At 41.2% G+C, this 25,991-nt stretch overlaps 1 protein-coding gene across 1 annotated transcript in view; it reads right to left on the bottom strand.

Moving 5' to 3' along the window:
* Nucleotides 1-25,991, bottom strand: part of timm44 (translocase of inner mitochondrial membrane 44 homolog (yeast)) — an 83,941-nt gene that overhangs the window by 28,972 nt on the left and 28,978 nt on the right. The window contains exons 7-10 of the mRNA XM_060846280.1: nt 21,606-21,691; nt 21,398-21,490; nt 12,868-12,992; nt 3,373-3,423 (exon numbers count right to left, since the gene is read on the bottom strand). Coding sequence (XP_060702263.1) covers nt 3,373-3,423; nt 12,868-12,992; nt 21,398-21,490; nt 21,606-21,691 — 355 coding nt within the window. The remainder of the gene's footprint in view (nt 1-3,372; nt 3,424-12,867; nt 12,993-21,397; nt 21,491-21,605; nt 21,692-25,991) is intronic.

A 25,991-nucleotide genomic window follows, 5' to 3' on the forward strand; every position in this document is an offset into this window, starting at 1 on the left:
ACATGGCAAGGAAATACTCAAACAGTAGGACCCTGGGAAGCACCAAGGATCAGAGGCATGTGGGATACTTGCCTTTATTAGCCAAAGCATTGTGTTTAAGAGTAGGAAGGTTATGCTGAAACTGTATGAAAAAAGTTGGTTAGGCTACAGCTAGAGTGTTGTGTGCAGTTTTGAAATCCACATCATAGGATGGATATGATTTTATTGGAGAGGAGATTTACCAGGATTTGCCACTGTTACCTGGGCTGAGAGGCCTGGACAGAGTTGACATGGAGAACATGTTTCCATTAGTAGGACAGACTGGGATCTGAGGGCACAATCTCAGTGTGAAGGGATGACATTTGGAATGGAGATGATGAGGAATTTCTTCAGTCAGAGGGTAATTAATCTAAGGAACTCAGTGTCCTCAGCAATAATTGTTTATATTTAGGACAAATAGGTTCTTGATTGGTAAGGAACTCAAAGGTCATAGGGAAAAGGCGGGAGAATGGGTTTGAGAAACATATCCACCATGATCAAATGGTACAGCAGGCTCAATTGGCCAAATGGCCTAATTCTGGCATTGTGCCTTATGGAGATTTTTAGTTGTGAAGAGAAATTGGATGGACTGGGATTGCATACCTTGGAGCAGAGGAGACTGAGGCGGAACACCATTGAGATGTATAAAATTGAGGACTAGACAAACTTTTCCCTTGTGGAGGGGTCAATGACCAAGGCATAGATTTAAGGTAAGAGGGCAGAGAATTAAGGAGGATGTGAGGCATAGGTTTTTCAGCCAGAGGATGGTGGAAATCTGGAACACTCTGCCTGTAAGGATGGTAGATGCTAAAGTGCTCATAGCATTTAAGAAGTGTTTAGATATGCACTTGCAGTGTCAAAGGCATATGAGGTTCTAGGCAAAGTGCTGGAAATTGGGATTAAAATTTCGACTTGCCCAACCTTGGGAATGTTCTTCCTATATCTAGCCTATCCAGTCTCATCAGGATTTTATATGTTTATTGTAGATTCCAGCAAATTCAAGCCCAGTCGATCCAGTCTTTCTTCAATGTCAGTCTTGCCATCCCAGGAATCAATCTGGTGAACCTTTGCTGGATTCCTTCAATAGCAAGAAATGCCTTTCCTCAGGCTGGGAGAACAAAACTGCACTGAATTCTCAAGGTGTGGCCTCACCAAGGCCTTGTATAACAGCAGCAAGACATCCCTACTCCTATACTCAAATCGTCCTGCTATGAAGGCCAGCTTCCCACTAGCTTTCCTCACCACCTGCTTCACCTGCATGCAACTTTCAACAACTGTTCCACCATCACACCCAGGTTTCGATGCACCTCACCTTTTCCAAAACTGCCACCATTCAGATAATAATATGCCTCCCTGTTTATATGATCAAAGTGAATAACCTCACAATTAACCACATATTGCATTTGCCTACTCAGCCAGCCTGTCCACGCCACCATGTAGCCTCTTAACATCTTCCTCACAGCACATACTGCCACCCAGCTTAATGTCATCTGCAAATTTGGAGATATGACGTTTAATTCCTTTGTCCAAATCGTTAATGTATACAGAGGAACCTTGTATCCGTTTCGTTTACCCAAATATCGAATTATCCAGCAAGATTGCAAGATCCCAATGCTTGGCTAAACTATATTTTTCGGCGTTCAATTATCCGGAATTTAATTAACCAAACGAAATACTCCCTGCCTTTGTCCTTCGGATTCTCAAGCTTCCTCTATATTGTGAATAGTTGGAGTCCTAGCACTGAACTGTGCATTCCTCTATTTGTCACTGCCAGGCACGCTGAATAGGATCACTTTATTCCAACTCTGCTTCCTGTCTGCCAATGAGTTTTCTATCCATGTCAATAACTTACTTTCAATATCATGAGCTTTGATTTTTACTAACTAATCTTCGTGTGGAATCTTAGCAAAATGTTTTGGAAGTCCAGATACACAACATCCACTGATTCACCCTTCGTCCGTTTTACTAATCACATCCTCAAAAACCTTCTAGAAGATTTGGCAAGCATGATTTCCCTTCAGTGAATCCATGCCGACTTGGACAACCCTTTCACCAGGTTCCAAATGTAGAGTTATTACATCCTTAATAAATTGACTTCAGCACTTTCCCAACCACCAATGTCAGGCTAACTAGCCAGTTATTCCCCATTTTCTCTCTCCTTCCTTTTGGAAAAAGTGGCTACATTAGCTATCTTCCTGTCCTTTGGAACTCTTCCAAAGAATGCCAGAAAATGACCACCAATGCATCCACTATTTCTAGGGCCACTTCCTCAACTACTCTGGGATGCAGAGCATCGGGTTTTAATCCCACCAATTTCTCCAATACCACTTCCTGACTAATAAGGATTTCCTTCAGTTCCTCCTTCATACTTGACCCTGTGTCCCCTAACATTTCATGAAGGTTACTTTAAGAGGGATTAGGGAAATTTATTTCACATTTACCCACCAATTACCACTGTCAATTCTCAAGGTTTTATCATAATGATTCTCCAGTGGATCTCAATATTGTCATCTGCCTTTTAGATTAGATAGGTCGGGAACACTACAGGTGCCTCTGGTAATTTTTCCCATTCTAACCTGATTTTCAGGAGGGCTTTCACAGCCAAACCTAATCCTGCCTCTATACTTTGGAACACAAGACTGAAGAGCAAGTTTCAGCCCTTTGGCTTCAAGCCTGCTCTACTTGCTTCAATGAGATCGTGGCTGACTTGCTTGTGGTCTGAGCCCCACTTTCCTGTCCACCTCCAGTAGCCCTCCACTCCTGTGTCTATCATAAGCCTTATCAACTTTGCCTTGACAATATGGGATTCAGCTTCCACTTCTTTCTGGGAAAGGGAATTTCACAGACTAATAACCTTCAGAGAGAAAAAAAACCTCATCTCAGCCCTCAAAAGGGAGGCCCCTTATGCCTAAACTCTGCTCCTGAGTTCTAGTCTCCTCACAAAAGGATGCTGGAGATTGGAGTCAAGAGTGTGGCGCTGGTAAAGCACAGCAGGTCAGGCAGCATCCAAGAAGCAGGAAAATCGATGTTCAGCAAGTCTCCTCAGGAACTTGAAGGTTTCAATAAGATTGAAATGCCAACCGGTACAGACCCAACCATACAATGTCCACACACTCCAGTAGGAGTGTCAGGATGTGATCTTGGGGTTGTAGGAACTGCTGACTGGTTTTTCCCTGTCATTTAGCTCTATTGAGCACTTCTTTTGGTCGTTCAGCAGCAAGCTGCACCCATACACTGATACAGAAAACCTTCCGTACGGCCTCAACAACACTGAATAAACTGATCCTGGGGAGAACATTTATTTTCTTATGCAATGTAAAAAAGGGGGAAGATTTGTTTAACTAAAATACATACTGCTTCATAACACCAATCCTTGAGAACTTCTAGTTCGCCTCTCATGATAGCCTGCAAAACAAAACAGATTTTCAGTCAAAGCCTCTCTCCATTCGTTTCTAGAGTTTCTTAACAAGACAATCAAACAATTCAAATACAATAACATTTCAACATTATAAGGGAATCAGTTCCTTAGTGTTGCTGCACAAATAAGTGAATCACTTAAAAGGTTGCTATGTCTGATTGACTGATTAGTTAATGATGGGGAATCTGTAATGATGGTATAATTCTAAATGCACAGGAAGGACAGAACTGAAACACACTAAGCAAACTAGTTGTGAGTTACAAATAACATCAGCCATGAAAGAATAAAACAAAGTTCAGCCCATTTCAGTATCCATTTCATGTTTTAGATATTTGGTCATGGGATATAGGACACCTCAGGCTGGGCCAGCATTTATAGCCCATCCTAACTGGCCCTGGAAAAGGTGCCTTTTTGAGCTGATAGGACTCCAGGACTTTGACCCAGCAACAGCGAAGGAGTAGCTATACAGTTCCAAGTCAGAACTGTGTTTGGCTTGGAGGGGAGCCTGCAGGTGATGGTGTTCCTATGTATCTGCTGCCCTGTCCTTCAGGAAGTTGGAGATTGAAGGCTTGGAAGATACCAGGTGAAAGTGAGGACTGCAGATGCTGGAGATTAGAGTCAAGAGTGTGGCGCTGGAAAAGCACAGCAGGTCAGGCAGCATCCAAGAAGCAGGAAAATCGATGTTTCGGGCAAAAGCCCTTCATCAAGATGATGAAGGGCTTTTGCCTGAAACATCGATTTTCCTGCTCCTTGGAAGATGCTGCCTAATGAGCCTGGGCAAGTTGTTTCAGTGCATCTTGTAGATGGGACACACTTGACGTCACTGTGCATCAATGGTGGAGGGAGTGAATTTTGAAGGTGTTACATATGGTCATGGGGGAGTTGGGGGACAATCAAGGGGCTGCTTTAGCCTGGATACTGTCGAGTTTCTTGAGTGTTGTTGAAGCTGCACTCATCCAGGTGGAGAATAGTCCATCCCTCTCCTGACTTGTGCCTTCTGGGTGGACAAGCTTTTAGGGGTAAAATGGTGAGTTCCTTGATGCAGAATTCCTAACATCTTACTTGCTTTTGTAGCTACATAATATTACAATGATACTTATATTAAAAATATTTTTTACTACATTTTTCACTTATTTACTGAGTAATTATATGCACAACTTAATTTGCAAAGAATTTTATTGTATGAGGGAGGATGTGACCTAGGAGGAGAAGGTGAGGACTGCAGATGCTGGAGGTCAGAGCTGAAAATGTGTTGCTGGAAAAGCGCAGCAGGTCAGGCAGCATCCAAAGAGCAGGAGAATCGACGTTTCGGGCATGAGCCCTTCTTCAGGAATTCCTGAAGATGGGCTCATGCCCAAAACGTCAATTCTCCTGCTCTTTGGATGCTGCCTGCCCTGCTGCGCTTTCCCAGCAACACATTTTCAGGATGTGACCTAGCCAATAAATATTCCAGCATTCACTGTATCCTAGTCACTCAAGATTTTATGTTGCATTAGGATCACCTCTTCATGGTTGTGGGCTTAACCCATTCATAGGAGAATCCTTTCATCTCAGAAATCAAATCAAATGAACCTTCTCTGAACCACTTTTAAAAAGATAATAATTTTTAAATAAAGAGGCTAACATTGTAGAATACTCTTGATGTAGTCTCACCAATACCTTGTACAACTGCACTAGTATTTCCCTATTCTTAGATTCAATTCTCTTTGCAATTAACAACATTCCATTTGCCTTCCTAATCACACTGTATCTGCATACTAACATTACATGACTCATATCAGTACACCCTGATCCCTACATACCACCATGTTCCGCAATGTCTACATTTAATTAGCACAGGCATTTCTTCTATAGTGCAATAGCTGCATTCCTCTGCGACCCTGTGCTACACAAGAATCACGCAATACAAATAACACTTAAAATGTTGGTGATGCAATTGCACTATAGTCAACACACGCTTTAAAATTTAGTGCTTTAGAAACAGCATCCTCTATTCATCAATGGCGTTACGAATTCACATTGACAAAACGCCAGTTGTAGCAGAACGACCCGTATGCTACTTCTCAATTCTTCCCACCAAAATAGAGACGTTCAAACTTAGCCATGTTATATGCTAAATGTTTGCCCATTCACAACCTATATCCCTTTTGCAGACGCCCTACCTCCTAACTTACTTTCTGACCTAACCTGGTATTATAGAAAAGTTTAGCAACCACACATTTGGTCGCTTTATCGAAACTGTTGATATAAATTGAGAATGGCTGAGAGTTTTGCACAGATTCCCATGATTCTCTGCTAGCAACAACCTGCCAATCCAACAAAGACCCTTTCGTCACTATGGTCTGCTCCCCGTTAACTAACCCATCTTTTATCCATTCTAATAATCCAGCTGTCACACCAGGGCTACCCAAAGTGGAATCATGAGGTGAAATTTTGTGGTTGCAAGATCTGAGGCAGTAATGTGGAATTCGGACCAAGCTAAAACAGTAATGTTTTCAGTCTAACAGGCCCTTGCTCTCAGTATTTAGGATAGGTCACAGCAATGTGAAGTACTACCCATATCAAGTGTTTTAATACGATGCAAGAACCTCTAATGCAGCACCTTATAAAATGTCTTTTAGAAAACTAAGTAAATCACAACTATCAGTTCCCCGCTATCCACGTTGGATTTACTTTGTCTAATAGATAAAGTAAACATAGAAAATAGGTGCAGGAGTAGCCATACAGCCCTTTAAGCCTGCACCACCTTTGCATGATCAGCCATGATCATATTGAGTCTCAGTATCCAATCCTTTCCCCATCTAGCCTGTCCAATCCCATTAGGATTTTATATATTTCTATAAGACCTCCTTCCCCCTCATTCTTCTAGACTCCAGCAAATACAAGCCCAGTCGATCCAGTATTTCCTCACATGTCAGTGCTGCCATCCCGGGCAACAGTCTGGTGAACCTTTACTGGACTCCCTCAAGAGCAAGAATAGCTTTCCTCAGACTGGGAGAACAAAACTGACTCAAGGTGTAGTCCCACCAAGGCCCTTTACAACAGCAACAAGACTTCCCTACTCCTACACTCAAATCCTCTCACTATGAAGGTGAGCTTCCCATTAGCTTTCCTCGCCACCTGCTTCACCTGTATCCAACCTTCAGCAACTATTCCACCATGATGCCCAGGTCTTCCTGCACCTGACCTTTTCCAAAACTAACATTAAGATAATATGCCTTCCTGTTTTTGTGACCAAAGTGAATAACGTTACATTTATCCACATCATTTTGCATTTACCAAGTATTTGCCCATTCAGCCAGCCTGTCCATGCTACCCTGCTGCCTCCCAGCATCCTCCTCACAGCACAGGGATTACTACTCAGTTTGGTGTCATTTGCAAATTTGGAGATATTACGTCCAAATCGTGAACAGCTGAAGTCCCAGCACTGAACTGTGTTACCCCACTCGTCACTATCTGCCACTCAAGGACCCATTTAACCCTACTCTCTGCTTCTTGTCTACCAACCAGCTCTCTATCCACATCAACACCTTACCTTCAATACCATGAACTTTAATGTTCCTTACTAATCTCATGTGGAACCTTGCCAAAAGCCTTTTGAAAGCCCAGATACACAACAAGTGCTGAGTCAGTCTTGTCCACTCTGCTCGTCACATCCTCAAAAAATTCCAGAAGGTTTCTCAAGCATGATTCCCCTTTAGTGAACCCATGACTTCCCTTCCAAAATTTGAAGGATGTCACAGAATTGATGCAAAAAAGACAATTCATTGAAGTTTTTCATCTTGTCATCACTTGCACATTCATAAAAGTATTAATGTAAGGAGGAACACCACTTTACACTCCAAAAGGCAAGGGTGTTGATTGATAGACAGTAGGCTCTGAATGGTAGAAGCATTACTATGGAGAAAGCATCCATTAAATGACAACTGACAATCAACAACCAGTTGATATAAACAAGGCAGATGGACTCTGATTGGTAAAAAAATTGCCTTGAGAAACGAACCAGAGAATAGGTGACATCTACTTTGAGTTGAAATAGGCACAATTGTGTGTACATGCACTTTCTGCCTACAGAGAGCAGGGCCCGACACAACCAATTTAAGATGTCAGTCAGGTTTGCAGTGCAGCATACGTATACAACTGGAAATATCATATAAAAATATGTAAGGCCCTGCTCATTGCATGATTTGGAGGAGCTGGTGTTGAACTGGGGTGGACAAAGTTAAAGATCACTCAACACCAGGTTATAGTCCAACAGGTTTATTTGGAAGCTCCATCAGGCAGCGCATCGAAAGCTAGTGCTTCCAGATAAACCTGTTAGACTATAACCTGGTGTTGTGCAATTTTTATCTGTGTTTTTTGCAGGCAGAACATATACATGTTCGGCCAGTTTCAGTTCAACAAAATAGGTGACTGCCATTCTCTAGCCCATTCCTCAAGGTAATGACTGGACTAATTAATCATCTTGCATAGCTTAAATTTAAACAAATCTTTACAGTTTATTGTCAGGAATCATCTGGTGCATTCTCCATGGCAATCCCTCTACCAAACAGAATGCATCTGCCATCATTAGCACTCCTGCTCATACAGTACAAAATGTTGATCCCCTTTATAGAAGTATTTCTTGTACGTGCCCGAGTATAAAACAAAGATTTGGCAAAATGTGTCCTTATTTTTCAGCAATACCCAAGTTCTACATTAGGAGAAAGTGAGGGCTGCAGATGCTGTCTAGTCAGAGTCAAAAAGTATGGCGTTGGAAAAGCACAGCAATGTCAGGCAGCATCTGAGGAGCAGGAGAGTCAATGTTTCGGGCATGAACCCTTTATCAGGAATTCCTGAAGGGTCGATGCCTGCAACGTCAAATTCCTGCTCCTCAATATTGCCTGATCTGCTGTGCTTTTCCAGCACCACACATTTCGACTCCAAGTTCTACACTACCAAACCACTAAGGAATTTTGGAAGATTATAAATAATCCAACTGTATCTGTGTCACTACTTCTTTAAGATCTTAGACTGCAGGCTATTTTGTCCTGGGGGCTTATTCGTCTTTAGGTCTAACAGTTTTCCTCGCATAAAGAACAATATCGCTGGGGAAAATTAAGTGTCAAGTCTTTCTCTCATGAAGACAGACAAAACTGCTCAAAGTCTCCACATTTCTTTGTTTTCTATTATGAATTTCCCAGTCTCTCTGAAGAGAATCAACACTAGCTTTAGTTACATTTTCATATTCAAATACATGCACAAACCTTTACTCTAAACCTGGCTCTAGAACATACTGCTGTAAGAAACTGTCCTGAAGCACAAATTTCCCAGGCTACATTTGCCAAACTCATTTTCCCAATCTATATGTAAATTAAAGTCATCCATAATTATTGCAGTTCATTTTTGACACGTCCCACTTATTTTTTTCTTGAATGCAACATCAAACTGTGCAACAACTAATGGGGCGGCCTACAAACTACTCCAAGCGACCTCGCACCTTTACTATTTTTAAAATGATTCTGCATCTTGAGCATTTAAGTTAAGGTCATCTCTCTCTGAATTGATGCTACCTTTAATTAACATGGCTCCTCAATATCTTTCCTAGCTATCAAAGTACTCTTCAATATTCAGGTTCTAGCTTTGGTCACCTTTCAACCATGTCTCTGTAATGCTAATAGGTCATACACATTTATCTCTATCTATGCTAACAATTCATCTCTTTTGTAAGAAACGCTGCATGCACTAAGATACAGGAGCTTAAATTATTTTCTGTTACCATTTTTCGATCTCTGGCTTTATCTGCTGATGCATTCTTATATTTGCATGTCTGCCTCTTCCTTTCACACACTGGCAATCATCACCCAATGGCTGTAATTTGTTTCCCTGAACTGTATCACCAATTACTTGATCCCTGTCTGCTGCTTCAAAACACTGACACTTAGTCAGATATGTTTGTCCTGGATCTCACTTACATCACTCGCTTGCTTTCAATAAGACAGATAGCTTAGCAAGGTGCCCCAATATGCAACAAATACATTCAAGCTTGAAGAATGTTTAGATGAATAGGGAAAAATAATATACTTCAAATGGTGCACTCTCAAAAAAAGGCAACAGGGAATCTTCAGTATATGGCTGTATAAGTTATACAGGAGACCCATAAGTGTATGAGACCATAAAGAGAAGCATTGGTTTTGTATCCAGTAAACATAAGAATCAGCAATAGGCCATTTGGCCCCTTGAACTGGCTAACTATTAAGTAAGATGATGGCCAATCTGTTGCCATTTTAACTCCACTTGTTTGCACCCCATAATACTCAACTCTCTTGTTGATCAATCAACTTTGAGTATATTCCAGCCTCTACTGTGGTCTTTCAAAGAATTCCAAACATTAATGATGTTTTAAGAGAAGCCATTGCTCATCTCAGTCTTAAATGGAAAATTGTTTATTTTTAAACTGATTCTCTCAAGTATGAGACGGCATAGGTTTAGGGTGAGCGGAAAGATATAAAAGGGACCTAAGAGGCAACTTTTTCACACAAGGTTGGTAAGTGTATGGAATGAGCTGCCAGAGGAAATGGCGGAGGCTGGTACAATTGCAAAATTTAAAATGCGTCTGGACGGTTATATGAAAACAAAGGGTTTAGAGGGATATGGGCCAAGTGCTGGCAAATGGGACTGGATTTCAGATTAGGATTTCTGGTCTGCATAGATGAATTGCATCGAAGGGTATGTTTCCATGCAGTACACATCTCTATGACTCTAAATTGAAATATTGTCTCGACATCTACCATATCACAAACATCAGGTTTTATATGTTTCAATAATATCACCTCACATTCTTCTAATCTCCAATCAATATTGGACTAACCTGCTTAATCTTTCCTTAAAGACAAACTCTTCATCTCAGGATCAACCCAGTGAACCTCCTCTAAACTGTTTCTAATACAAGTACAGAGGAATCTCAATTATCTGAAGGACATAGTGGGGATTATTTCATTCAGTTCATCGAATTCTGGATAACCGAATGCCAGATAACATTGTTTAGCCAAATATCAGGACCTTGCGGTCTTGCCGGATAATCCAATGTTCGGATAATCAAATGCCGGATAATCGAGGTTCCTCAGTATATCCTTGCTTCTGTAAGAAACACCTAAACAACAGACTAATTCCTGTTAAAACAGTGCTGATGTTGTATGAGATGTTGAATCGATTAAGATTACACTTATTGGAGCTCAGTCCTAGGTGGGGGGATTCTCATAGAAACCTAAAACATTCTAATAGAATTAGGCAGGGTAGATACAGGAAGGATGTTGCCAATGATGAGCAAGTCCAGAATCATTTAGGTAAACTATTCAGGACTGAGACAAGGAGAAATTTCTTCCTCCAGAGAGTGGTGAGCCTGTGGAAGTCACTACCACAAAAAGCATTCAAGATTCAAACATTGTTTATGATTCTAAGAAAAGAGTTAAAATACAATACTTGGGCCTAAAGGCTCAAAGGAGATGTTGGGGCGGGGGGCGGGGGGGGGGGGGGGGGGGGGGGGGGGGGGGGGGGGGGGGGGGGTGGAGAACAGGCTCAGATGATCAGCTGTGAGCTGTATTGAGAGGATGAATTTGGAAGTGTGTGGGAAGATGGTGGAGTCACCACACTCCTTTTATCGTATTCGCTCTTGGCCTAGTGCACATAACATTCAGCCTCATCCTCAAGTTGAATGAGAAATTGAATTATGATTGCTTCTGATCCTTTACCACAAAGTCATTCATTTAATCCTGTCTCATTAACAGCTCTGTTAGACTGTGCGCTCTGGTTCATATGTATCATTCTAAGAAATTGTCTTGAACAGTATGAACTCATCTTCCAGGTGACCTTTGCTAATTTGATTTTTTTTAAAATGTGTTGATTAAATCATACTTCGCATAGTATGTTTCCTATAAGTCTCCATTATTTTCAATTTATATTCGTTCTTACAACATTGTTACTTCCTTCCTTACCCATTTCTAAACACTACCTAAACTCAATCTATATTTTAATCCTCCTATCTAAGATCATTTCACATTATTAGACTGATCTTATCCCTTTTTAGCAGAAATACCTCGCTTCTTTCCCTTCTTTCTGTCCTTCCAAAATCCATTAATTGGATGTACAACTGGATATGCCAGTACTTATTATTCATCCCTAAACGCTCAGAGGGCAGTTGAATGTCAGTTACTGCTGTGGTTCTAGAGTCACATGTAGGCCAACCTGGTTAGGAATGAAGGACATTGTTGTAAAAACTGATCTTGTTTGCTAATCAATAATTTGGAGGTGCCGGTGTTGGACTGGACTGGACAAAGTTAAAAATCACACAGCACCAGGTTATGGTCCAACAGGTTTACCTGGAAGCACACTAGCTTTCGAGGTATTGCCTCTTTATCAGGTATTTGTGGAACATGACCATACGACACTAAATTTATAGCAAAAGGGTTACAGTGTTATGGAGTTATAATGATATATTAAATAACTTTAGTTAAAACAAAATCACACACCAGGTCATATTTCTTCATCAAAATTTGCTTAAGTCTTTCATCTTTTAGAATGGGCTACGGTGATTTTCATTCTTTAATATGTAAATCCCAGAATTACATTCCCAAGATGACATCGGATTATCTGATAATAGGTGCCACCTCAGCTCAGAAAATGCATTAAGTGCGTGAAGGTAAAGTCCATACCAACGTTGAGTCAATTCTATTTCTACAGAATCTTACATGGATTTATGCATCAAAACTATAGTTGCACATTCTAGGATGCATATTTGGGCTTCTCAGACAGGACTGGCAAATTTACGTCACTCCAAGTAAAGTTGGAATTGGAATGTCAAAGGTACACAAAATCCCTTTCTGTAAAGAATACAATGTCAATGCCTTCCAAAATCGATTATACACCTGTATTATTTTAAAACGTTTCCTTCCTACAATATGGTTAGGTACAGTTTCACGACATCATTCTGCATATGAGACTGCATATGAACATCAGCCATCAATGCTGAGTTTTCCTGGGTCTTGAAATATGTGTACTTTCCAGCAGGAATCAAGCGGATTCTTCCCTTCTTACTCAGTGGTGTTAACATCAGGCATGAATCATAACCACTGCCATGGGTCAGGCCAGTTAACTTAGGAATCAAATCTGGAATCTCTTTAGTCCACACAGTTCAGTATTACATAGTCGCTTAGCCACCTGACATGCTCAACCACTGGTGTCCTAACATTTTCAAGGAAATTCAAATCTTACACAAAATCAAAAAGAAATTAAAAATATTTGGGAAAATATGCTTTCAAGCAAATATATTTGTCAATTATATGAAATACCATTGTACTTCTACTTTTCATTTCACTGATCTTTAATAGCAAATTTCATTTTCCCTGAATTCTTCCCCCCCATCTGAAATATAGAAATTAAATATCGTCAGGTACCTCCAGAACATTTGGAATGATGTCCCTCTCGCATTGCTTTAAAAATGTGTCTTTATCAAAGCTTGGGTCAACCTTCAGAATTTCTGTCAGCACCTCTGACATTTCAGTCTTAGAAAACAGCCCCCCTGGGAAACGAAACATACACAATCAGCTCAGGGCCTGTGTGATCAAAAACAAGACAATGATCTTGAAACACTTCCAACAAATTAGTAAAACAAAACTGTGGCTGCAGCCTTTCCAAGGTTCATGTATTTCAGAGCAAAAGGAAAATGTCAACAGCTCTGGTCTAGAAACGACTGCAATTCAAAGTATGAGAAATAATTCCACTACAACACTTGCTTTATTTGGAAACAACCTATCCTAACATACTGGGGACATAATCAATCTGTAAGATGTGTTCTGTCAAATATTAAGGACATTTTGTTGTGTCTTTTTGAGACAACCAATTAAATGGTTAGACAGTCAATGAAACTTAGGACAAAACCTCCCACCCCACCACTCCCCAACACAACATATTTGCATTTTCCACTCAAAATTAAAAGGTTAAGTTTTTGTTTTTTTTATTTCAGTTTAGTGTGTTTTGGGAGTTTGTTTCTTCACGGCTCTGTTTTAATCTAAATTCTCTTTGTAAATCATTGCAGGATTAAATGAGGCAGCATTCGTTACCAAACCAAGCCTGCCAGCAGATTAATCATAATAAACACCAGGGGGTTTCAATGGAAAGTGTGTGGGCTGAGACAACATCACTGTAAAACTAGTGGGTAAAAAACACACACATAGAATGGCACCCCAGGGGCAGCTCTGTTTTAAAGCCTGAAAAAGGAAACCAACTGAGAAGAGAATGTGGCCCTTCATCTGGAAGATTGAAAGCATTTCGCTGAAAGTTGCAAATAAACATTTGCATTTGAAGGCTGCTTTTCCATGATGGCTAGGTAAAAGTGAGGACAGCAGATGGTGAGGTTACAGTCGAGGATGTGGTGCTGAAAAAGCACATTGCTGATGAAGGATTTTTGCCCGAAACATCGATTCTCCTGCTCCTCGGATGCTGCCTGACCTGCTGTGCTTTTCCAGCACCACACTCTTGACTCTGCCTTTCGGCGCAGACTTAGGGCCAGAAAAGGTGTCCTTTAGCCAAACAGTAAGTTTTCGACTTTGACGAGACAATAATTGGTTTATTCTGAACTATTTGAATGTTTTAACTAATCAACACATCAAAACATATTCAAACCCCACTAACAAGCTTCTCTTTGGGGTACAATCTTCCAGGCATCACAGTATACATTTTAGACTACAATACTTATTTTCGCATCTTTTAGTAACAACTCAGATTAAAAGATTAGAAGCACATTTGTCGCTAACATAAAATGGAATGAATGGATTAATTACAAAAGAGAGGTGGATATCATCCAAAAGAATTATGGAAGATTTAATTCACTGGCGAGCAAAATCCAAAAGATCAGGGTTCTAAGCTATTAAACAAAATTTCTGAAACAGATTTAAGGTGAGGTATTGAAAACAAGAGGACAATCTGGCAACAACAGATAATCATCATGGGAGTTTTCAGGGTGTAAGGTCTTAAAAATGAAAATGTCAGCTTCTTTGGTAATCAGTTGCTTAAACAATAACTATCTGAGTCGTACACAGATCAGGTGCTGCTAGATGGCTTCCGTAGACAAGGATGTGTAGCTAAATATGAGCGTTGCAAACAGTCCATCAACCACAAGGTGAGTGATGGAATATTCGCCACTTACTTGGAAGTGCAGTTCCAACAACACCCAAGGAGGTCAACACCATCCAGAACAAAGCAGCTCATTTGATAACCACACAACCACCATCTTCAACATACACTCTCTTCACCACTGATGCACAGTGGTATGACTGAAGAGATGGAGGACGAGGATGGGCTTTAGATTCCTGGATCACTGGTTCCATTTTTGGGAATGATGGGACCTATACAAGTCAGACTCATTTCATCCAAATCATAACAGGACCAACATCCATGCGGGGCAGAGGCTGGTGCTGTTTACAGAGAGAGGAAGGAGTTGAAAAATTAGTGGAAATCAAACATGGGGTGATACACAAACAAATATAGAAGGAAGTGTGGAAGACAAAGTAGAAGCAATAAGAGAAAGGCAAAAGGGAGAATGGGAACAAGCAATATTGGGTGAACCTAGTATGAAAGGCTTATAGGGGACAGAAACTGAAAGGGTACTGTAGAGCTTTTAAGCCAGCATATAGTAATTCTACAAAAAGGGAGTGGTGCTGGACCTAATTTTGGAGAACAAAACTGGGCAAGCAGAAGGAGAGACAATGGGAAAGCATTTCAGGGATAGTAACCATAACTCAAAAAGATATAAGGTGATTATGGAAAAGTGCAAAATTAGATCAGAAAGAAAAAGGTTCTAGGAGAAGGCCGACTGTAATATGATAAGACTGAACCTGGTTGAAATGGACTGGGAGAAATTAAATGTACATCAGTGCAGTAATGACGTTCAAAAGGAAGATATCATAGAGATGTATAGCAAAGAAACAGACCTTTCGGTCCAACTCATCCATGCCGACTAGATATCGCAAATTAATCTAGGAGCATTGACCAGCATTTGGCCCACATTCCTCCAATTCCTTCCGAAGCATGTACCCATCCAGATGCCTTTTAAATGTTGGAAATGTACCAGCCTCCAGCATTTGCTCTGGCAGCTCATTCCATACATGTACCACTCTCTGTGTGGAAATGTGGTCCCTTTTAAATCTTTTCCCTCTCGCCTTTGGACTCCCATATCCAGGGAAGACAACCATGGCTATTCATCCTCCCCATGCCCTTCATGATTTTACAAATCTCTAAAATGTCACCCCTCAGCTCCTGACATTCTGAGAAAAATAGACCCAGCCTACTTAGCATCTCCCTATAGCTCCAACTCTCCAATCCCGACAACATCCTTCATATCCTTTCAAGTTTAACACATCTTTCCTATAGCAGGGTGATCTTAATTGAATGCAGTATTTCAAAAGTGGCCTAACCAATGTCCTGTACAGCTGCAACATGACATCCCAACTCCTGCATGCAATGCACTGACCAATGAAGGCAAACGTACCAAACGCCTTCCTCATTACCTTGTCTACCCACGACTGCAACTTCAAGGAACTATGAACCTTCACTCCAAGGTTTCTTTGCTTAGCAATAGTTGCCAGGGCTCGACCATTAAGAGTCTAAGTTCTACCCTGATTTGCCTTACCAAAATGCAAAGCCTCACATTTATCTGAATAAACTCTACCTGTCAGTCGTTAGGCGATCTGAACATGTTCTTGTAGGTGGGGGAGAACAAGTCCTGGGAATGTACAAGATTGGATAAGAGAAAATGAGAAGATCATATTGGATATCTAAGGCGAAAACAATAGAACACCTAGAGAAACAAGGAAAGCGCAGAAGGTTCTTTAAAAAAATAAACTGGCAAAGCGAATCTTGAAGATAAAAGAACACTAGTGGGTAAAATAAAGGATAATCCAATTAAGTATCAAAGTACATTAAGACAAAAGGATAACCAGGAAAGAGTAAGGATCTTTAAGGACTAATGCTGCAAACCATGTGTGGAGCTGAAGATGTACGCAAGGTTTAAAATCATTACTTTGCATCTGTATTCAGTGTCCAGAAGGTGGTGGATATCTGGAATCCACTTCCTGCAAGGATGGTAGTTGCAGGAATTATTGCAACGTTTCAATAGTATTTCGATGAATATTTGAAATGCCAGAGCATACTAAACTCTGGGCCAAGTACTGGGAAATAGATAAGAGCAGATTGATGCTTGAAGACTTGCATGGACTGAGCGCCTATGACGCTAAGAACCTGGGTAAAAAGCCAAAGGATGAGCAATGAAGGAGTGACAGGAACAATAGATAGGCAGAAGTGGCTACTGCAGATGCTGGAGATTAAAGCTGGAAAAGCACAGCAGGTCAGGTAGTATCAGAGGAACAGGGAAATCGACGTTTCGGGCAAAAGCCCTTTGTCAGGAATGAGGCTGGGAGCCTTGGGGATGGAGAGATAAATGGAAGGGGATGGGGCTGAGGAGAAAATAGCTGAGTGTGCAATAGGTGGATGGAGGTTGCGGGGGGGGGGGCCGGTTGTGAAAATGATATGTCAAAGGGAAGGGTGGAGCACATGTCTCTTCAGCAGAAACTGCCCTTTTTCACTCAATGTTCTAGCAAATTTCACTCAAATACAGAAAACCCTAATAAAGCACTCAAAAAGGCAAGTGAAAGACGCTCATAGAGTCATAAAGATGGACAGCACAGAAACAGACCCTTCGGTCCAACTCGTCTATGTCAACCTAAATCCCAACCTAATCTTGTCCCACCTGCCAGCACCCAGCCCATATCCCTCCAAACCTTTCCTATTCATATACCTATCCAGATGTTTTTTATATATTGCAATTGTACCAGCCTCTACCACGCCCTCTGGCAGCTCATGCCACACAAGTACCACCCTCTGCATGAAAACGTTGTTCCTTACGTCTCTTTTAAATCTTTCCCGCTCACCCTAAACCTATGCCCTCTAGTTCTGGACACCCCCACCCCAGGGAAAAAACTTTGGCTATTTACCCTATCCATGCCCTTCAATTTTATAAACCTTTATGAGGTCACCTCTCAGTCTTTGACGCTCCGGGGAAAACAGTCCCACCCATCCCCACCACCACCACCACCCCCCCCCCCCCCCCCCCCCCACCTGGCAACATTCTTGTAAATCTTTTCTGAACCCTTTCAAGTCTCATAGCATCCTTCCAATTGTAAGGAGACCAGAATTGCACACAATATTCCAAAAGTGGCTTAACCAACGTCCTGTACAACTGCAACATGACTTCCCAACTCCTGTACTCAATACACTGACCAATAAAGGAAAGCATACCAAATGCCTTCTTCACTATCCTTTCTGCCAGCAACTCCACTTTCAAGGAGCTATGAACCTGCACTCCAAGGTGCCTGTTCAGCAATACTCCCTCGGACCTTACCATTAAGTGCATAAGTCCTGCTAAGATTTGCTTTCTCAAAATGCAGCACCTCACATTTATCTAAATTGAACTCCATTAGCTCACTGGCCCATCTGATCAAGATCCCATTGTAATCTGAGGTAACCTTCTTTGCTGTCCACTACACCCCCAATTTTGGTGGCAGCTGCAAACTTACTAACTATACCTTCTATGTTCACATCCAAATCATTTATATAAATGACGAAAAGTAGTGGATCCAGCACTGCTCCTTGTGGCACTCCACTGGTCACAGGCCTCCAGTCTGAAAAACTACCCTCCACCACCACCACCCTCTGTCTTCTATCTTCAAGCCAGTTGTCTATCCAAATGCTAGTTCTCCCTGCAATGCATAAGATCTAACTTTGCTAACTAGTCCCCCATGGAGAACCTTGTTGAACGCCTTACTGAAGTCCATATAGATCACATTTACCACTCTGCCCTCATCAATCCTCTTTGTTACTTCCTCAAAAAACTCAATCACATTTGTGAGACATGATTTCCCATGCACAAAGCCATGGTGACTATCCTTAATCAGTCCTTGCCTTTCCAAATACACGTACATCTGTCCCTCAGGATTCCCTCCAACAACTTGCCCACCACTGACGTCAGGCTCACTAGTCATAGTTCCCTAGCTTGTCCTTACCACCTTTCTTAAACAATGGTACCACATTAGCCAACCTCCAGTCTTCCGGCACCTCACCTGTGACTATCAATGATACAAATATCTCAGCAAGGGGCCCAATCGCTTCTCTAGCTTCCCGGCGAGTTTTAGGGTACACCTGATCAGGTCCTGGGGCTTTATCCATCTTTATGCGTTTCAAGAATCCAGCACTTCCTCCTCTGTAATATGGACATTTTTTCAAGATGTCAACATTTATTTCCCACATTCTATACCTTCCATGTCCTTTACCACAGTAAACACTGAAGTAAAATACTCATTTAGTATCGCTCCCATCTCCTGAAGCTCCATACAAAGGCTGTCTTGTTGACGTTTGAGGGGCCCTATTCTCTCCCTAGTTGCCCTTTTGTTCTTAATGTATTTGTAAAAACACTTTGGATCCTCCTTAACCCTGTTTGCAAAGCTATCTCATGTCCCCTTTTTGCTCATCCGAGTTCCCTCTTAAGTATCTTCCTACTGCCTTTATACTCTTCTAAGGATTCACTCGATCTCTCCTGTCTATACCTAACATATGCTTCCTTCTTTTTCTTATCCAACCAAAATTTCTCTAGTCATCCAGCATTCCCTACCTCTACCAGCCTTTCCTTTCACCCTAACACAAATATACTGCTTCTGGTCTATCGTTATCTCATTTCTGAAGGCTTCCCATTTATCAGCCATCCCTTTACCTGCGAACACCTGCGCCCAATCAGCTTTTGAACGTTCTTGCCTAATACTGTCAAAATTAGCCTTCCTCCAATATAGAACTTCAATTGTTAGATCTGGTCTATCTCTTTCCATTACTATTTTAAGTGTAATAGAATTATGGAAGCTGGCCCCAAAATGCTCCCCCACTGACACCTCAGTTGCCGGCTCTGCCTTATTTCCCAAGAGTAGGTCAAGTTTTACACCTTCTTTAGTAGGTACATCCACATACTGATTCAGAAACTTTTCTTGTACACTCTTAACAAATTCCTCTCCATCTAAACCCTTAACACTATGGCAGTCCCAATCTTATGTTTGGAAAGTTAAAATCCCCTACCATATTACTCTTACGGATAACTGAAATGTCTTTACAAATTTGTTTCTCAATTTCCCGCTGACTATTAGGCGGTCTATAAGACCAAATTGCTGATGATGTAGAAAAACAACCCAGTGAAGTATGTTGAGCAATGAATTTCATATCAGGATTCCAATGAGATCACAAACCTGCCCTTAATCATCATTCTTCAAGGCTAGAGCATCACTGTCCTTCTGATTTTTTCCAGGCTATTACACTGCATAGATTGCATAAATACAGTCTGTCTTATAATCTGTTTCAGTCACGCAAATTGAATACAGTCAATGTAAGACCACTTTAAAGTGAATTCAGCCCCATTTATATCTACCGCAGCTGAGATTAAGTGAATCACACAAAATTCTGAGATATTCTTTTCTGAATATATCCATTTCACAAAATACAATTGCTAATTTAAAAGAATGTAGGTTTCTGATGTAATTGTGAAACACCCTGCAGCATGTCTTCCCCCTTCATACATATCGTGTTACACAAAGGCAGCAGTGTCACTCTAATCAGTAGGCCTCAGGTCACAAACATGGTCCAGTCTAAAAATCCCATTATCTGTAGTATAATGATGATTAAAGACTTGTAACATGATCTTAAACGTATTATTTTATACAATGAATAACAATGCATTGCAAATAATGGAGAAAGACTGTCAAAGCTTCTGTCTCATCGGTACAGATGCAAGTACAGCAAATTTCAAAGAGAACAACAATTTAACCTATAAGAGCAAAAGGGTATAAATTGGTTAGCAATAGGACTCCTGGTTGTTGTTGGGAATGCAACAAGAAACTGGTATCCATCGTCTTTTGATTGTTGAAAATGTACAATGTCTGGACTTATTCTGTTTACAAAGGACAGGGCTCTGAATATGAATTTATATAACAGAGTTAGTGACAGTGGTTTCCAGGCCCTTGTAACATGTTTCTCAAAACCAAACATCACGTGTCCGACACCTAGTTGCTAAATTACATCAAATGTTGACTAAACTTTAACTAAAGATCCATTAACTACATGTTATCCTCAGTAAGTCCGACCCCTCTGCCATTGGTCTTCTCCCGAGTCCACAAGACATCAACCTGAAAATCTCTGCCCTTGCTCAAATCTCTACAACTTCATCTAGCTCGAGCCTGACCTCGTTTACACCTCATCCACCTTTAGTGGCAGTCTTCAGATATAAAATCCACACAAGACTCACTCCCTAAAACTAACAGCTTTTTAATAACTTTCAAATGCTGCAAAAAACTTCGTGCAAAATTCTGCAGATGCTGGAGATCTGAAATAAAAACAAAGTGCTGGAAAAATTCAGCAAGTCTGGCAGAATCTGCTGGGATCAAAACAGAACTAATGATTCAACACTAATATGACTCTTCTTCAGAACAAAAGAATCTATTAGGCTCAATGTCAACTCTTTCTCATTCCAAAGATGCTATCACAACTATGGAGTTTCTTCAGTACTTTGCCTACGTCACCATTTCTTGAGACATTTCTTAACTCATCTTTTACAACCTCCGAACGGTGAACTTTCTCATGAAATATTACATTAAATGTTTTATAAATGCAACTTTTTTGTTAGACATTCAGGTTGAGATTGGGGTAACAATGAGAAATAATGGCTCAGAAGGCAAGCTACTTATTTCCACCTTGTATCCTGCTGTTCTGAAGTGAAGCTGCGACTTTGGTGTAGTCTGCTTTATCTTATTCTGATGTGACATTTAACTGAAACATTTTAATAATGCATTCCTTCTGCTCCAAACTCCACAATGAAAGAGCACCCAATTTTGTATTTACCTATCAAATCAGTGACTTTGTCTGTTATGGCTCTCGATGCCCTAATAAATGTGTTGTCACTTTCATCGTATTTCATCTTCATTTCAAAGAACCCTGCAAAGGAAAATTAGAGTAAGTGACATTTATATTGCCACCTCAAACAGAGACAAATTGATCAGGTGAATTGTCAGGCATTGTATACTGTGTTCTGATGACAATGAGTGCTTACTGTTAAAGACAACATTATTGTCCTTGAATTCCTTCCACTGCTGGTACCATTTTGAATCTTTATGGAGCACCATCCCCATAGCTTCTCTGTAAGAGAACAATTGAGATTGCAAATGTCAAGTCTGAGCATGGCCAACGATTGAACATAAGTTATATCATTGATTTTAACCGAAGTGATGAATTCTTTGCAATTTCTCATCAATAGCTCCACCTATGGTTTAGTTTGGAAAAATCAGTGTGAAATGCAAAATACAGACCCTTTGTTCAAGGTCACAAATAATATCCTCCATAGTTGCATTTACATCCATCTTCAAATTCATACCTCTCTGCAGCCTTTGACACCAGATCATATTATTTTCCTTCAACAATTTTTATTGGTTGCTATGTGCACAGCACTCTTCCATTCATATCTTTTCCACAATGCACTCCCCTCCAATGCCTTCCCCATCTAAACCCAATTGATCAACAGTTATACACCCAGCACTTTAGCTTGGTTTTATTTATTTGTTATGCACATGATCCTCAGAGATTATCCAGAAACAGATTGCATATGTAAAAGGTGGACATCCACCTTTATCTTCCCAGTTCCTTCTGTGTTTTTAACCTTCTATTCAATTTCCTGTTTGACACTAAGATGAACCCAATTTTTTTTTTGCAATTTTAAAAGCTAAAGGGAAATATTTCCTTGTGGCTCCAGTCACAATTGATTTTCATCTTGATTAACTTCCTTGTCTGCCATCTTAGAAATCTAGTGTTTTTGAACCCTGTTGTTTGATCTTGAGCTAGGTTTCATTGGATAATTCTTGGATAATTGGGGCTCTTTCTTGGGTAGGTGGGACCTCTACAAGCAGGATTGTCTTCATCTTTACCAGAGGGTTACCAATATCCGGGGGGGGAATTCACTAAGGCTATTGGGGTGGGTTTAAACTAATCCAGCTGGGGGATGGGAACCAAAATTATAGTTCGAGTATAGAAAAGGTTGAGAGTAGGGAGGTCCAAAATCAAGTTTCAGGGACGCAAGATGGCACTGGCAAGCAAGAAGTTGATTTGAAGTGTGTCTACTTCAACACCAGGAGCATCCAGAATAAGGTGGATGAACTTGCAGCATGGGTTGGTACCTGGGTCTTTGATGTTATGGCCATTTCAGAGACATGGTTAGAGCAGGGACAGGAATGATTGTTGCAGGTTCCAGGATTTAGTTGTTTCATTAAGAACAGAGATGGTAAAAGAGGGTAAGTGTGGCATTGTTGATCAAGGACAGTATTACAGATGCAGAAAGGATGTTTGGGACTCATCAACTGAGGTAGTATGGGCTGAAGTTAGAAACAGGAAAGGAGAGGTCACCCTATTGGACGTTTTCTATTGGCCTCCGAATAGTTCCAGAGATGTAGAGGAAAGGATAGCAAAGACGATTCTCAATAGGAGTGAGACAGACATGGTAGTTGTCATGGGGGACTTCAACTTTTCAAGTATTGACTGGGAACACTATAGTACGAGGAGTATAGATGGGTTAGTTTTTGTCCAGTCTGTGCAGGAGGGCTTCCTGACACAGTATGTAGACAGGCCAACAAGGGGCAAAGCCACATTAGATTTGGTAATGGGTAATGAGCCCAGCCAGGTGTTAAACTTGGAAGTAGGTGAGCACTTTGGTGATAGCGATCACAATTCTGTTATGTTTACTTTAGTGATATAAAGGGGTATGAGCATACCGCTGGGCAAGAGTTACAGCTGGGGGAAATGCGATTAGGCAAGATTTAGGAACCATAGGATGGTGAAGGAAACAGCAGGGATAGGCACATTAGAAATGTGGGGCTTATTCAAGGAAAAGCTACTGTGTGTCCTAGATTAACACGTACCTGTCAGGCAGGGAGGAAGCTGTAGAGCATGGGAGCCGTGGTTTATGAAGGAAATGGAATCTCTGGTCAAGAGGAAGAAGGTGGCTTATGTCAGGTTGAGATGTGAAGGCTCAGTTAAGGCACTTGTGGGTTATAAGGTAGCCAGGAAAGACTTAAACAGAGACCTCAGAAGAGCCAGGAGGAGACATGAGATGCTGTTGGCGGATAGGATCAGGGTAAACCCTAAGGCTTTCTATAGGTATTTAAGGAATAAATGAATGACAGGAGTAAGATTAGGGCTCAAAAATGTGTTGCTGGAAAAGCGCAGCAGGTCAGGCAGCATCCAAAGAGCAGGAGAATCGACGTTTCGGGCATGAGGCCTTCTCCTGCTCGTTGGATGCTGCCTGACCTGCTGCGCTTTTCCAGCAACACATTTTTCAGCTCTGATCTCCAGCATCTGCAGTCCTCACTTTCTCCCCGAGTAAGATTAGGGCCAATCAAGGATATTAGTGGAAAGTTGTGTGTGGAGTCAGGAGATAGGGGAAGCACTAAATGAATATTTTTCGACAGTATTCACTCTAGAAAATGACAATGTTGTCAAGGAGAATACTGAGATACAGACTACTAGACTAGGTGTGATTGAGGTTCACAAGGAAGAGGTATTAGAAATCCTGCAGTGTGTGAAAATAAATAAGTCTCCTGGGCCGGATGGGATTTATCCTAGGATCCTCTGGGAAGCCAGGGAGGAGATTGCCGAGCCTTTGGAATTGATCTTTAAATCGTCATTGTCTACAGGAATAGTGCCAGAAGACTGGAAGATAGCAAATGTGGTTCCCCTGTTCAAGAAGGGGAGTAGAGATGATCCTGGTAATTATAGAGCAGTGAGCCTTACTTCAGTTGTTGGTAAAGTGTTGGAAAAGGTTATAATAGATAAGATTTATAATCATCTAAAAAAGATAACTTGATTAGGGATAGTCAGCACGGTTTTATGAAGGGTAGGTCGCGCCTCACAAACCTTATGAGTTTTTCGAGAAGGTGACCAAACAGGTAGATGAGAGTAAACTGGTTGATGAGGTGTATATGGATTTCAGCAAGGCGTTCGATAAGGTTCCCCACAGTAGGCTACTGTACAAAATGCGGAGGAATGGGATTGTGGGAGATATAGCAGTTTGGATCAGTAATTGGCTTGCTGAAAGAAGACAGAAGGTGGTGGTTGATGGAAAATGTTCATCCTGGAGTCCAGTTACCAGTGGTGTACCACAAGGATTGGCGTTGGGTCCACTGCTGTTCGTCATTTTTATAAGCGACCTGGATGAGGGCGTAGAAGGGTGGGTTAGTAAATCTGCAGATGACACTAAGGTCGGTGGAGTTGTGGATAGTGACAAAGGATGTTGTAGGTTACAGAGAGACATAGATAAGCTGCAGAGCTGGGCTGAAAGGTGGCAAATGGAGTTTAATGCGGACAAGTGTGAGGTGACTCATTTTGGTTGGAGTAACCGGAATGCAAAGTACTGGGCTAATGGTAAGATTCTTGGTAGTGTAGATGAGCAGAGAGATCTTGGTGTCCAGGTACACAGATCCTTGAAAGTTGCCACCCAGGTTCACAAGGTTGTTAAGAAGGCATACAGTGTTTTAGCTTTTATTAATAGAGGGATCTAGTTCCGAAACCATGAGGTTATGCGACAGCTGTACAAAATTCTGGTGCGGCCCGTACCTGGAGTATTGTGCACAGTTCTGGTCACTGCATTATGAGGAGAATGTGGAAGCTTTGGAAAGGGTGCAGAGGAGATTTACTAGGATGTTGCCTGGTATGGAGGGAATGTCTTACGAGGAAAGACTGAGGGACTTGAGGCTGTTTTTGTTAGAGAGAAGAAAGTTGAGAGGTGACTTAATAGAGACATACAAGATAATCAGAGGGTTAGACAACATGGACAGGGAGAGCCTTTTTCCAAGTATGGTGACGGCGAGCACGACGGGGCATAGCTTTAAATTGAGGGGTGATAGATATAGGACAGATGTCAGAGGTTGTTTCTTTGCTCAGAGAGTAGTAAGGGTATGGAATGCTTTGCCTGCAACGGTAGTAGATTCGCCAACTTTAAGTGCATTTAAGTCGTCATTGGGCAAGCATATGGACATACATGGAAAAGTGTAGGTTAGATGGCTTCAGATTAGTGTGACAGGTCGGCGCAACATCTTGGGCTGAAGGGCCTGTACTGTGCTGTAATGTTCTATGTTCATGCACTGATTTGTCATCTTCTTCCATATTGCAATATCAGCTGCCTGTGATCCAAGCTCTTTCCATAAACCCCAAAACTCTAGTCTGTCTCTTCATGACTTTGAGAGTTGACTTCTATTGCCTGACCTGTCTAACCATTTTCCATCTTGTGCAATTTGAAACTGATCATAGAATCTGAGATAATGATAGGAAGCCATTCAGTCCACCATGTCAGTAAGAGCTAGCCAATCAGTCCCACTCCCCTATTATCTATAATGCTGAAAACTTTATCTTCAAAAGTTTACTCAATTCTCTTTCAAAGTTACTGCTGAGTCTT

Source organism: Hemiscyllium ocellatum, chromosome 28 (genome assembly GCF_020745735.1).
Source record: "Hemiscyllium ocellatum isolate sHemOce1 chromosome 28, sHemOce1.pat.X.cur, whole genome shotgun sequence".
Lineage (NCBI taxonomy): Eukaryota > Metazoa > Chordata > Chondrichthyes > Orectolobiformes > Hemiscylliidae > Hemiscyllium > Hemiscyllium ocellatum.